Source organism: Strongylocentrotus purpuratus, unplaced genomic scaffold (genome assembly GCF_000002235.5).
Source record: "Strongylocentrotus purpuratus isolate Spur 01 unplaced genomic scaffold, Spur_5.0 spur5_contig_839, whole genome shotgun sequence".
NCBI classification, from domain to species: Eukaryota; Metazoa; Echinodermata; class Echinoidea; order Camarodonta; family Strongylocentrotidae; genus Strongylocentrotus; species Strongylocentrotus purpuratus.
Genome location: NW_022145545.1, coordinates 6,155 through 20,038, shown reverse-complemented (window position 1 = coordinate 20,038; position 13,884 = coordinate 6,155). Strand labels below are relative to the sequence as shown.

Here is a 13,884-nt window from a genome sequence, read left to right as displayed (position 1 = left end):
CTATTCGGAATCTCATTCCCAAAGTCTCCGAACAACAAGAACCGTTTTACTGACCCATAAACAACTGGATTTGTCCGCAAGATTCGAACCTAACAAGGAATAAGATAAGAATATATCGAGTAAGGTATTGTCTGGCACCAAATTATTACTTTGTTATACATATTATTGGTATATAACCTACTATGTACATTCATGTTCAATGAAAATTATAAAGTAAATGAATGAATAACACATATTACTCATGAACTCACTTTTATCCCATATGACATCTTACATCGTAAACGGAATATTTCTGACATGAACAAATCTCTTTCTCTTGATTTTCTTCTCTTTCTATATATATATATATATATGTTTATCTTTACATGTTACGTTACTCCTCATAAGAAACTGTGATTATGTAAAATTCTTGTAGTGACTTCCATCCACCCCCTTCCCACTGGCTTTTCTCTAACTTCTTATCTCACTCCTTTTTTGAGAAAACAATTAAATTTGTATGACTATGTTTTTTTTTGTTTTTTTTTTACTTCTCATCTCATTTATACAGTGCAAAATCAGCCATACATGGAGTCTTTCGGCTATGGCTGATCGTTAACGAAACGGAATTAAGTCTATTGTCAACTCTATTTGTTGCTACGGCAGGAAAACGTATCCATTCATTAAAATTATGGAAATGCAAGCATTCCTTTTTTTTATTTATTTTTTTTATTTCTAATCATTTGACAGGGTAGCCCATTCACCAACAAGTAGTGGTCTTCCATGGGGCCCTGAATGAACATATTTACATCGTTCATAACATTTATACAGAACAGTTACAAAAGAAATACTCGTTTGCAAAATAAACATATATCATTAACCTAGTAAACAGTAATGTCAATAGGAAAATATTAATTAAGTCGCAGTTATGCGAATAAGTCATGTTAATATTACAGAACATGCACGTAGTGTATGTTCGGCTGAGCCATTCACAAATTACAACTTTGTTTAAACAATCTCTTAAATGAATTGACAGAGGAAGCCGTTCTCAACGAATTATCTAGCTTATTCCATTCAAATATGGAAGAAACAATTGGGCTACACTTATAACAATCAGTGTGAAGTCTAGGCACACGTAAACATCCACTGTCTATTTGCCTTGTATGATGCTCATGCACATCATTAGGATTGATTAAGCCTACCTGAAGGTAAGAAGGTGCTAAGTTATGAACGCATTTATATATCATCATAACGCGACTTAACTCAAACCGCTTGTCTAGTGTCATCCATTTCAGACTTGTGAACAAATCAGCGGACGGTGTGTCATATGTCTTGTTCAATATTATTCTTGCGGCCCTCTTTTGAATTTTTTGCAGCTTAGTTGTATGAGATTGAAATCTGTTCGACCATACAACAGAGCAGTAATATAATCGTGGCAACACTAGACTGTTATAAAGTAACTTTAAGGATTTTTGAGGCAAAAAACTCTTTGCTCTCTTTATCATGCTAATGTTTTTCTGGGCAAGTTTACTTACGTTTTCGATTTGTTTAGACCATTTCAATTCTTCATCTATCAAAAGTCCTAAGCATTTGGTGAATTGAACTCTTTTGATCAAATTGCCGTTTAATGAAATGGTGAAAGATTCAATTTTCTTGAGATTAGCAGGAGAGCCTATTAACATGACACAAGTTTTTTCAGTGTTAAGAACAAGACGATTTTCCTTAATCCATGCCATGACTTTGTTTAATGCAACAGTTAATTTTTCTTCCACAACAGTTGCATCATTTTCACTGACGGTAACAACCTTTTTTTCCTGATTGAGGTGTCATATCAAGAGGCAGAAAATGAACTTTCTAGAAATGTGATTTTCTCTTTGAATTTCAGATACCGTCCGCCAAATGATTTTTGGTACCCTTTCTTCAAATTGTTTTGAATCACTCATGTGTGAAATATGCACCATATTAGTTGCATTAAATTAAATAGGAGGATTTAAGCTTTACAAATATGTGACATTTATTGATTATAATTGTGATTAAGTAATGATAAAACATCGATAATTCTCGGTTTCGTTTTCCTAGGACGCAATGTATAGAAAATAATCATTATCCATCAGTTCAAAAGATGGATAGTGTCCACTTTTTCATTCATAGTGTTCTCTTCATCACGAAATCACTTGTGATATCATACCTGTTGACCTGTGGTATACACCTTCCCATCCCATACCACAGTCTTAAACACAGCCCAGGGTCCTTGTTTTGTCTTGGGTAGACCTTGCCTCGTGATGTTACCCACGTAGTCTCGGAACCAGACCTGTTTGTCATGGGTCTCGTGACAGTGGTCCAGCCAACCGTAGAACGCTTCGTCAATATTCACTCTGAGAGACTGAAAACGAGACAAAATGTTACCACTATTATTCATACATTATTATAATATCATTTTGACCTTGATTTATCTTCTCCATGTTACAATGGGTCCCACGCCAGGACTCAAACCACGGATCCTCATGTAAGGCATAACTCAATGCTGAGCTTTCAATGTCCCTTGTCTATCATCATTTCTCATGTATTGAGTGACGTCATAGGTTATCTGAGAAAGTGTTTTTCTTGGTTTCATTATACAATTATAAAGGCCAAAAATTATACCAATTTTCTTTTAAAACATGTAAAAGATACTGTTGGATTCTGGAGTAAGTTCCTCAAATTTAGGCCTGTAATACGATTGAATAAATTTTGGAATGATATGACCCTAAACATAGAAACATTCTCCTCAATAATCACTTTAAAAAAATATGACTAGGAAACAAAACATTAATTTTCCAATCTGAATAATTGAAACAGCTGAAATCCTCTTTGTTTTCTACCCCATGGATACTGAACATTCCTTGGAAGCACAATGTATTGAAATTACGACTTTTTACATTTTGAACGTAGGCAGTACAACCAATTAGGTTCATATATTTGAGCATGCAGTCTCTAGATAAGAAACATATTTTTTTTTTTTTAATTGTTTCTTACCTTACCCCCAACAACTCTTTCAAAGACTGCGTTCGATCTATCCTTCAGCTTCATCTCAAGGTCAATAAAAGTAAGTTTGTTCGTGCTGACCTCAAACTTCCTGTTAGCAAAGAGGGTACCAGATACCCTGTTGTAGCACTCGACAGGAATGTCGACCAGTTTCTTTGGCACGGCACACCAGTCAAATCTGATGGACAAAACACAATGGATCAGTTCAAGGGGAAAACTTTAACAAAATGTTTTCAAATAAAATAAAATGTTATCTGGAAATGTGCCTCAAGTGCTTTTCTTTAACAAATTAACACTCAAAAGAAAATGACTCCCACAAACATTCAAATTAGACTTGCAACTGTTTATTTTTCATATTTACAATTTGAGTAAATTGATTTCTCTAGAAATATTGGAATAATCAATAAAATGATATATTATTTCCATCGAACGTTCTGAAAATGCTTTACTCTATACACTTGTACTCCCTTATATGAAGTCAGGAATTATTGCATTCTTTTATTGCCAAAAAAGGGCACTTTGAATTATAAACAACGCTGGATTGCTCATAGCGACAAATTTGTTAATGAAAATAATATTCTGAAGGTTTTTTTATTCATATTTACTTCAACTTGGTCAATTTATGTTTCAACTTGATACAAAAGAATTACCACGAATATTTAGTATTATATACCTCTCTTTAGAAATCTAGCCATCTGATTGGTCAGAATTGCAGTCGTGATTTTGGATATTCCCGCAAAACGACGAACACATAGTCAATAGTTCATGAGTAATATCCGTTGTCCCGGGTAACATGCCGCATAAATCAATTGTGCTCAGATCCCCATTGGTTTACGTGTTAAACAAATATTTTTGAGGGCGCGGATACCATACAGTGCTTTTTGTCTGCAATACCCAAAATGATTGAAGTTTCAGTCATTTCTCAAGTGAAAATAAACAGAGAGTTTCGTCAGATTTTCCGTGATGTTTTAACCAATGTTTACTCAATAAAAGGATAAGGTAAGAATTCTTGGTAGAATTTTGTTTCAGTTCGGCATATAAAAGAGATATCGACTGCTTTAATATTCCAGGTCTGGCTGATATATAGGCTCTCGAGAACTAATTGCACATCTTGCCATGACCCCTCGGGGCGCCGCCCACCCAGGCGCGCCTCTGGGTCATGGCAAGATGTGCGCGTGTTCTCTTTTGTGGTGGTGGTTATTTTACCTGACTGCTAAGAAAGCATAAATGCTTGTAAGTAAGAAACCGGACGGTCGATGGCTTTAGGTCCTCTCCGAGGGACCTGGTAATGAGTATTAATGCCTTACCAAAAAGGCACTAGCGCATCGACTTGGTTTCGATCCCGGGTCACCGGATTACGAGACCACTGCTCTACCGACTGAGCTATCGCGCCTCCACTTTAAACAGCCAGACCTCTCAAAGCAGTCGATATCTCTATACTATGTTTTCCAAAATTGAACGATATCATACATGTCCTACAACACAGTCAAACCTCTTTCATTTACCGCTTGTAAGAACAGTATCGGCAATAGATACCTTTATGCATAATGGACCTTAACATTTTAATTCACCTGAACCTACTCTGAAAAATGCTTCTACATTGTATTCATATAGACTTCACTTGAAAAAGTTTCTTTTATTACAATATCAAGTGACCTAACGTTGAAAATGCTATTTTTATGTTGCTTCAGTATTTTTTGTGACATTCACATAATATGATGTAGCTTATTTAACCCGAAATGGTTTTCATTGAAGTAATAGTTTCTGCTGCTCTCTCTTTCCCTTCTTTACTATTCTTCTCTCTTAGTACCCTCTCCATTTTTTTCTCCTATCTCTTTTTCCAACTATAATCTTAGTTAGACCCCCTTTTTTTCTAACAGCACATTATCTTCATCTCACTCTTTCCTCCTCTCTTTCTTTTTACGTCACATTTTCTTGTATATTTGTATCTAAGTTATTTAAGGGGGCATATAGTATTGCACACTTCGATTCTCTTATGCCCTACCCCCACACTCTCTCTTCAGCTTAAAACAAACAAGAATATTTTTGTTCTCTTTTATCACTTGATGATACAGGCTGTATTGTGTAATAGTTATTAAGATGTTATAATCTGTGACATTTAAAGTTGTGTTTTCAATTTTATTTTGTTTTGCACTTACCGTATTGTATTAAGATTGTTTGAGATACGTGGAAATAAATAAATAAACTTGAAACTTGAAACTACTACTCACTCTTGGACCAGAGTATAGGGAATAAGCCTTCCATTCCAGTAGCACTCAAATATGGCTTTGCTACCCCTCGCAGGTCTATCTTTGTTGTAATCACTTTCGTCATCGACTTCCTCAGGTACTGCATAAATAAAGCATAAAAATATCATATAGAAGTCAATGTCCAGCTTTGATATAGTAATCTGATAACTTTCCAGAAATCACTATTTCGACCAATGATTGAAAATGTTTTTTCTTTCTTTCTCTCTCTCCCCTCCTCTTTCTCTCTCTCTTTCTCTCTCTCTCTCTTTCTCTTTCTCTCTCTCTTTCTTTCTTTTTCTCTCTCTCCTTCTCACTAGTATACCAGAATTTAACATGTGCTTTATAAAAATGATGCCAAGGACAATGCAAATGTCAACAAACACAAATTGGAGTCGTTTTCAGTGTTAAGTTGAAATGTTATGATAATAATAATAATCCGGTTTTTTTATAACTCTTTGAAAAGTTTTTTTTTCTTAGATCTCCAATTCCTTTAAAAATCATTGAGTCAAATTGAACATCACAAACCAACAAAATATTAAAAACTGTCCCCCACCTGAGCCATCGTCAACTGGATATGACTCCTTGTCGAAGAGGAATGGATGATATCGAAGCACGCCCTCTACCAATCCAGTTCCTTCTACCAAAACACGGAAATCAAACGTGTCCTTGGCAGACCTGATGAAGTTGGATTGGAGGTCGTCATTAATGTCTCTGAGGTTGAGCTGCTGATGCAGTTGGCCCTTCTTGTACATTGTAATGCTGATGTTAAGGTTCTCGTAGGGGCTTGGCGTACGGTACATGGAGTTGGATAGGTGGGACTGGTTGCCTTGTTCACCATGGATGTAGTAGTGGTAGATGTGTCTGTAATGACAATCAGGGAAGACATACCGAAGACATATTAAAGAGCTATATGAAATGGAGTCAAATGCCCCTTATATGAACCTTTACTTAGCCACGATTTTATACCACAACCTATAGCTGGAATTTCTTTACTAAAACATAGTGTTCTGTACCCTTTTACGTGTAAATAGAAAATGTACAAAAGGGCTCCAAAGTAATTTTTCACAGACATCTAATCCCAGGTTTATAAAATTTCCAATGTCTGTTTGGAAACACTCACTCCCTCTTAACACTTTAACAAAGAATTGAAGGGAATGGCGGGAGGGGCTGGGGTTTTAAAATGAAATTTGGGGTTGGTACCGACATTGGAATCAAGAACACAATACGTGAGAGACTTACGCCAGCTGTCTGCTCCATCTGTTGAAGTCTGCTTTGATGAACTTGATGTGTTGTGACTTGATACTGGTGATGACAACGTGGGTGAAGTTCTCCTGGCCTTTTTCTTCTTCGATCAGTTTTTGCAGGTTCTCATTTCCTGGTGATACGTGGCTGCCCTCGCCAGGCTTTAAGTGTGAATTAAATAAAAAAGAAAGAGAAAAGAAACGTTACTGAAATTAGTACCACTGCTTTATCTCATATCTCATGATAATAATAATAATTATCCTTGCTTATATAGCGCCTAACACTTACTTTGCCAGAAGTTTCTAAGCGCTCTACAATAATGAAGCATAATTACCCTGGCTTTAGCAGTGCAACTGTTACGCGCGCTGCGTTTCAAGGAATAAATTCCTACCAGGTATTCATTCACTTCACCTGGGTGGAGTGTGGCAAATGTAGATCAATGTCTTGCCAAAGGACATTAGTGCGGCGGCGAGACTCGAACCGCGGACCTTGTGATCGACAGTCCGGTGACGTATCCACTCGACCACAACACCTCTCATCTTCTGTTGATACTTTATAAACATTACGTAACGTAACCAAAAAAGTGTACCCAACTTTGGTAGCTTCTAGTTAAAAAGTTGACCTTGAATATTCGTTTGTACATAAAAAATTATACCCTGTCTATGATACCATTTTCATAATTGTGCTGCCACGCATGACTTAACAACAGGCCTTTCAAAAAATATTGTCAAAATCCTCTTGTACCAAGTTTGGGCCTAAAGTAACGAATGTGGGTCAAAAGCCATTATGTATTTCATTTCATTAAAAAAAAGCACAATTGCTCATTTATTTATATTGACTATTAGGCAATTAAGTTGAAAAGAAAGGTGTGAATATCATCTCATACTCAACGAAATGTTTATTAACAAGCAAAATTCAAGACGTTCTCTCCGTTATGATGATTGCAATCTAGAGTTCATTCGCATCCCTTGTTCAAAATAACCTACTCATTGAGTGATACAAAATAGATTTTTTTAAATGAAATTCTGCTGTCAGTTTGATATTTAACATTATATGTGATCTTTCTTGCACTTGGTTTTAGTAACCTTATGCGTGTGAAATTGTACAGTGGACAAGTGAGCAGAAAGAACGTAGATATCATGAGACAAGAATTTAGTAGGCTTTTAAAATAGTCGAAGTTTATCCTGTGGATCGTAACAAGGTTCTATGAAAGCCTATAGATCCATTGCATCATTCAAAACATTGAATCACGTGGCATAATTCAACTTTAAAAATAATTTAATACCGAAGAAGCATATACATATGGCCTGACCCACATTGGTTCCTTAAGCTCAAACTTGGAACAAGGCCAATTTGACAATACTTTTTAAAGTGAACCGGTAACATTGTTGAAGGTAGATGAAAAAATGTGTGATTTGTGTAAGAAATGTTACTTATTATAATTGCTTCTACTGTACCAACCCTCTAACATGCAAACAATCCTGAAAAAATTATCAAACCACAAAGATATTTATTGTTTTCATTGAGGGCGCTACTGTGCAACATCTTCTAACAGTAAATTCTCCCAACCAATTTTTGAATTTTCCCAACCGTTTTCCCATGAAAATAAAATATAAAACAGGCTTTTACAAATCTTTCAACAATAAAATGTTTGGAATGGTTTAAAGAGCAAATTAATTACTTTGTGACGATTTACATTCACCTAAAATGTCATTTAATCATAATAATATAGTTGGGAGAATTAAGGAATCGATCAGATCAGTTTTCCAAATTATTATCATTAATAATGGTTCGTTTCTACACAAACTTTCAGTAGTATATTTAATTTTCGTCAAGCATTGAGGTTAATACCTTATCACCATTTTCTCTCATCTGAACAGTCTTAAATAGTCTTTTTAAAGACCCTGCTGCTCATTCACCCGTGGCAGAAATATTATGAATGGTTTATCATTAGACAGAAATAAGTTACTCTTCATCATGAAATCGCTTTCTAAGTCATATTGGTAATGACGTTTATCTAAGGGCTACCAGAGTTTTTATACGCACTGTATATCGATAGATAACTGTCCTCGCGAAGAGCGAAGAGGCATGTTAATAATGAAAGAAACGAGCGTTATATTGTGTAATTAAACACCCACCTGTCTGTTTTGGATGATGCCTCCGTAGATGTCTTCTTTGTTCTTCTCTCTCCTTTCAAACTCTTCCTTTGATACCGTCATCTCATGAACATCCCTAGAACCTTTGGGTTTACTGATCATCTGTCAGAAAACATGTATAACATGGGCAATTTGCACCGAGTCAAACACTATGCACTGGGTATGAAATACATTGCAAAGAACGGGTTAATCTGCCTGTTACATCCTTATACTGCCACAGATTATGACATAGAAAACTTTTCGAAAAATCAATATACTAAATAAATACGTTCATGATTGATTCTTCAAGCCAGTTTGTATTTGTATATTGAATGGTAGAGGACAAAGGATAAATAAAATTAATGATGACTTAATGATCTTGATCTTATTTATCAGTCAATCATGCAGAGTTTTAGTATTCTATAGACTCATTGTGTTCATGGAACTCTTACCAAAAGCTTACAAAGTTGATCTAGAACATCTTTAGAAGATCGCATGACATCTGATAGATAGTAAATTGTAACTCACCTCACTCGTTTTGAAATAACTTCTACAATGAAAGACCCGTTACATTACACTATTATCTTGCACCACATTTAACTTCTGCCGATTAACTCTTTATACGCCAAACAAGTAATCTCTCTGTACCATGAGTGTATTCATCATGGGAAAGATTTATCAAGGGTTCAAGAGTATTTAGCTTATTCAATAGTAAGATTCATCTGTAAAAGTGATACAGAAGTTGGCATGAAGTTAATGATGACTAGAAATGGGTAATCTTGCACGGCCATTATGTTACACAAAGCAATTATTCTGTCGATGGGTGCCTACTGTGGTGGGCGAAATTGCACTTGTGGCAAACAACCGACCGTGCAGAGATGCGAAGAAAGCAATCGAAGTGTTATTAGGCAATGTCCAAGGATACAGGCAAAAAGTTTATAACTCACCCTGGCTGAATCACCAATGAAAAACACTGCTTGCTTTCCTCCTACTCCAAAGAATGAGATGTCACTGTTTAACGATTTGGGAATGTCTCTGTCTCCATCACTGTCAGAACAATAGTTGATCCAAAAAAAAAGAATGAAAAATTTAGTTTACAACACCTAATTTTTGTTTTTGTAAGCCCCCAACACACCGAACTAGTTCTCAATACATTCTGGAAAATGTTGCCAAGCGGGCTGAAACTGTGAACGAAGTTGAATGTAGTAGCAACTGTTTACGATCTGTTTAAGAACTTCATGGACGGGCTCGGACTGGCTATACGGGAGAGTGCTCTAGAACTTTGAGCCTGCTCAAAATTGTCCCCGTCCTGCAATTACACGGAGTGACAACGTACTTAAAACGAGGAGGACGTACTACAAACGGAATGATTGCTGTACTATGAACGGGATCGCCCTACTCCGAACCTACTAGAAAGTGTTACAACGTACTATGGTAAAACATCAATTAGCAGCAGCTAAGCCCCCATCACATCAAACTAGTTCTCACTACGTTCCGGAACTGTCCTAGAAATTCGTTAAAAACGGGTAATGGTTGGGGTAGAATGTGTAAATAATGTCTATAATACGATCCCAGATCGTTTATAAACAGTACTCAAGACGTCCATATCGTCTGTACCCCGTCCACAGTCAGTTTATATAAAGTTCAGATCGGGTTAATTTGCCATTTCCAGGTAGTCCAAGCCCGTCCGTGATCAGACTTTTTAACTAGTTCTACCTCGTTCCCAATACGTCCAAAGCATTCTAACTAGTTCGTAACACTTTCGTTACACGTTCCTAGTAGAACCGAAGTACGGCAATTCCGTTCGTAGCACGTCCATCTCGTTTTAAGTACGTTGTCAGTCCGTCTAATTGCAGGACGGGGATAATTTTGAACAGGCTCAAAGTTTCAGAGCACCCTTCCCGTCCAAGCCAATCCTAGCCCGTTCATAAAGTTATTAAACAGATCGTAAACAGTTTCTTCTACGTTCACTTCGTTCGCACACAGTTTGAGCACGTTTGGCAATATTTTACAAAACGTAGTGAGAACTAGTTTTTGTGATGGGGGCTTCAATTGAATGTCTTGATTAGCTCAGCTTTAATCGTTGAAGATGAACGGGAATAAGGAATAGCACGAACGCACTGGGGTTTTATAACCCATGAGCCAGGATGTAATTCCACACGCTCTAGGAGCTCGTTCGAACGCACTAAAAACGAGATGAGGACAAGCTGAACTGTCTCTGGACTTGTTAGAATGGGTTTGGTCGTATTGGGAACGAGGTAGAACTAGTTAATAATGGGTATAATCTGACTACGGACTGGCTTGAACTGCCTGGACATGGCAAATTTACCCGATCTAAACTTGATATGAACTTACTGTGGACGGGGTACAGACAAGATGGACGTATTGAGGACTGTTTATGAACGAACAAGGGTCGTATAATAGACATTATTTACACATTCTACTCCCACCATAACCCGTTTTACTATTTTATAGGACGGTACCAAAACGTAGTGAGAACTAGTTTGGTGTGATGGGGGCTTAAAAGTTCATGAATTCATAGTCATCTGCTGTGTTAGTATACCATAGAAGTGTATGTTATTATCATGCAATTGCTCTTACTTGGATGGTCTTTTAAACGCAATTAATGAAGAACTAAATCATTGCCCAAGTTTATAATCTCTTCCCCTTTCTGGCAACTGATATTACAATGTTCTAAACTGTTTATATTGTTTTGTCTTTTCATCCTATTCAGTTTCTTTTTCAGTGCTACTAAATTGGTCTGACACTGAATCTACCGCCTGAGACGGCATCATGGATTTACCGTTTAAAGGACTTCAAAATTCAGGTGGATATACACCCAGTAGACATCTAACTTTAAGGTCTATGTCAGGGGCTTTGTGCAAAGATCCTTGACTTGGTTTCATACAGCTAAATGCAGTTTTAAGATGACTACTCTATACATATTTGGTTTTCCTTGTGAATCATTTTGTTTTAAATAAAGTGATGTTACCTATTGTTCCCTTGTTCTAGTCTCTGTCTCTTGCGATTGAATTTAGAGAGTCGAAAGATGGCCCAGTTGTTGAGTTCCCTGGTGGTCATGCCTTTGCCATTGTCAAGAATACAGACCATGTTCTTATCTCCTGTTTCTTCCAGGTACTGTTTGAAAGTGAAACAAAAAGCAGGATACTTAATGGGCTGTTCAGCCATATTTGTATTTATTATTGTATTTATTAACATTTATTTCCTTCTCAACAGCACAATATAAAACACAATGTATATATACATGATATATGTAACAATTATTTCAACATAGAGTATACAGTAATTAATTCAGATACGGAAGGAAGCAAACCCGGAAAGCGTAGCTTGAGTTGGGAACGCCCATAATAAATTTACACAGTTACCGAAAGAACATTATAGATATTATTATGAAAATTACACTGCCATAATTATAAAGCTATTGACTTCCTAAAGTAAAGTAAAAATCCGCTGCCGTAAAGCAAATGCGACATGGTTTTGTCAGCATAGCTGTTGATTTGATTTGATTTCATTTCATTTATTTTCATATTTCTCATAAACATACATATACATATACATTTCAAATAAAGTATAATTTTTTTTCTTCAATAATACATAATAATAACAAAGATAAGTGGTCAATATGAATTACTGATTTAACTAAGAGAAATATGATGGGACCTACATGAAAGCAAGCAAGCTGTAGGCCCCAGTAAAGTATTTGTGGTAATAAATGGAGGACGGATATACATGTAATAGTGACCAGTCTAAATGAATCAAGTGTGAACAAGGCTGCATGCAGAAGGCCACCTCATCAGTTAGAAACTCATCGCTGCCAAAAATGAATGGAACTGTTAGACCTGAATGTTACAAATAACAGTCATTAAGTCTAACCACTGATAATACCAGGCGCGGATCCAGGATTTCTTAGGGTGGGGGCTCAAATTTGAAATCAATTTGAAATTTAGTGTGCTGAAATATGAAAATCATGCCGGCCAATATTTTGCTCAGTGGGGGGGGGGTAGTGAGCACTGGATCCGCCACTGGATAATACTATCAGGTGAAGCAATATTGTTCTTTTTTAATACAAGATATAACTGAAAAGAAATATGAATTAAAGACATGATGTTAAAGAACTTAAGAACCACTTTAGACTACAAGATATTGACTTTTCAGTATTCCATCAAAAGTGTAGTCTTTCCCAGCACCTGTACAAGCATTACATCAGGATACAAACCGTGTACATTTGAGTTTCTAACAAAAGTTATGTGCCTGTCACATTTGTCATAATAGAGACATGACAGTATCAATAACTTCCAAGACTATTTTCATTTACCACCCAAATTCCAATCAGAAATTAACACTTAGCATTTTTGAAGATATTTGGATAACTTTAGGCACATACCAATCTGATTTCTATGTTTCTTGGTCCAACGTTTTTCACCGTGGCTGAAAGTGAGTTGTCTATCAGTTCTGCAATTGCAAATGCTGTTGGGTATAGTAACAAATATTACTAACTGGTGTCATCATGAGACGACGTTAAACATTTATTCTTGTAGAAATTATGTTAATTATAAATTGAAATTTCCAATGATATGTTTAGATATGAAATAGAATACCATTAACAATATCGTTAATGCCATCACGTTATGTCAGTATCACACAGAAACCTTTATTGGCCTTAACACTGCGTCTGTATTTTGATATATAATAAATAATAATGTATTCATTACTGACACCTAAAGCTAAACAGAAGGAAAAACATGGCTCTGTAAGTGTAAGAACGGTGAATCTGAGCAAGTTGTTTGGAAGTAGTAGTGATGAAGCTTAATAGATAAAAGTAAAGAATTAAATACTAGTACCACTGATCACATAATGAAAGATTGCAAAGCTTACGTAGTGGATTCTGTCCTTCGCTGGCATAGTACTCATACATGCCACTCCTGATGATGGTGTCATAGTGGGGTTGGTAATCCACCCTCTCCTGGGTAGGGGCCAGCAAGTCCTGTTTAAGGTGCACAAGCAGTAAGAGAGTGTCTCCATCCTCCACAAGCTCCTCTGAAACGGTAAAAAAAAATGAAATAGTATTAAAGTCCTAAAGGACAGGTATTCATGTACAGGGTAAAACAATTACAAAAAATTACTTTCAATAACTATCTGCCTCAAGAGAATGTTCAGCCTTCTTGAAAGTTTACACCTTATTTGTGGAGTCACATGACTTTTAGTAAGCTTTTGTCAGTAAATAAATGGTGAATCCA

At 36.2% G+C, this 13,884-nt stretch overlaps 1 protein-coding gene across 1 annotated transcript; it reads right to left on the bottom strand.

The window, feature by feature from the left end:
• Window positions 1–2,678: 2,678 nt before the first annotated feature.
• LOC115924981 (structural maintenance of chromosomes flexible hinge domain-containing protein 1-like) lies at window positions 2,679–13,684 on the bottom strand (the record flags this gene model as incomplete). The annotated part of the gene is made up of 10 exons (XM_030988068.1): window positions 2,679–2,684; window positions 2,992–3,178; window positions 5,232–5,349; window positions 5,803–6,110; window positions 6,489–6,652; window positions 8,630–8,749; window positions 9,574–9,673; window positions 11,619–11,764; window positions 13,032–13,114; window positions 13,523–13,684. Coding segments are annotated over 10 exons (1,394 nt in total), but the record flags the coding sequence as incomplete, so codon positions are not given.
• Window positions 13,685–13,884: the final 200 nt, after the last annotated feature.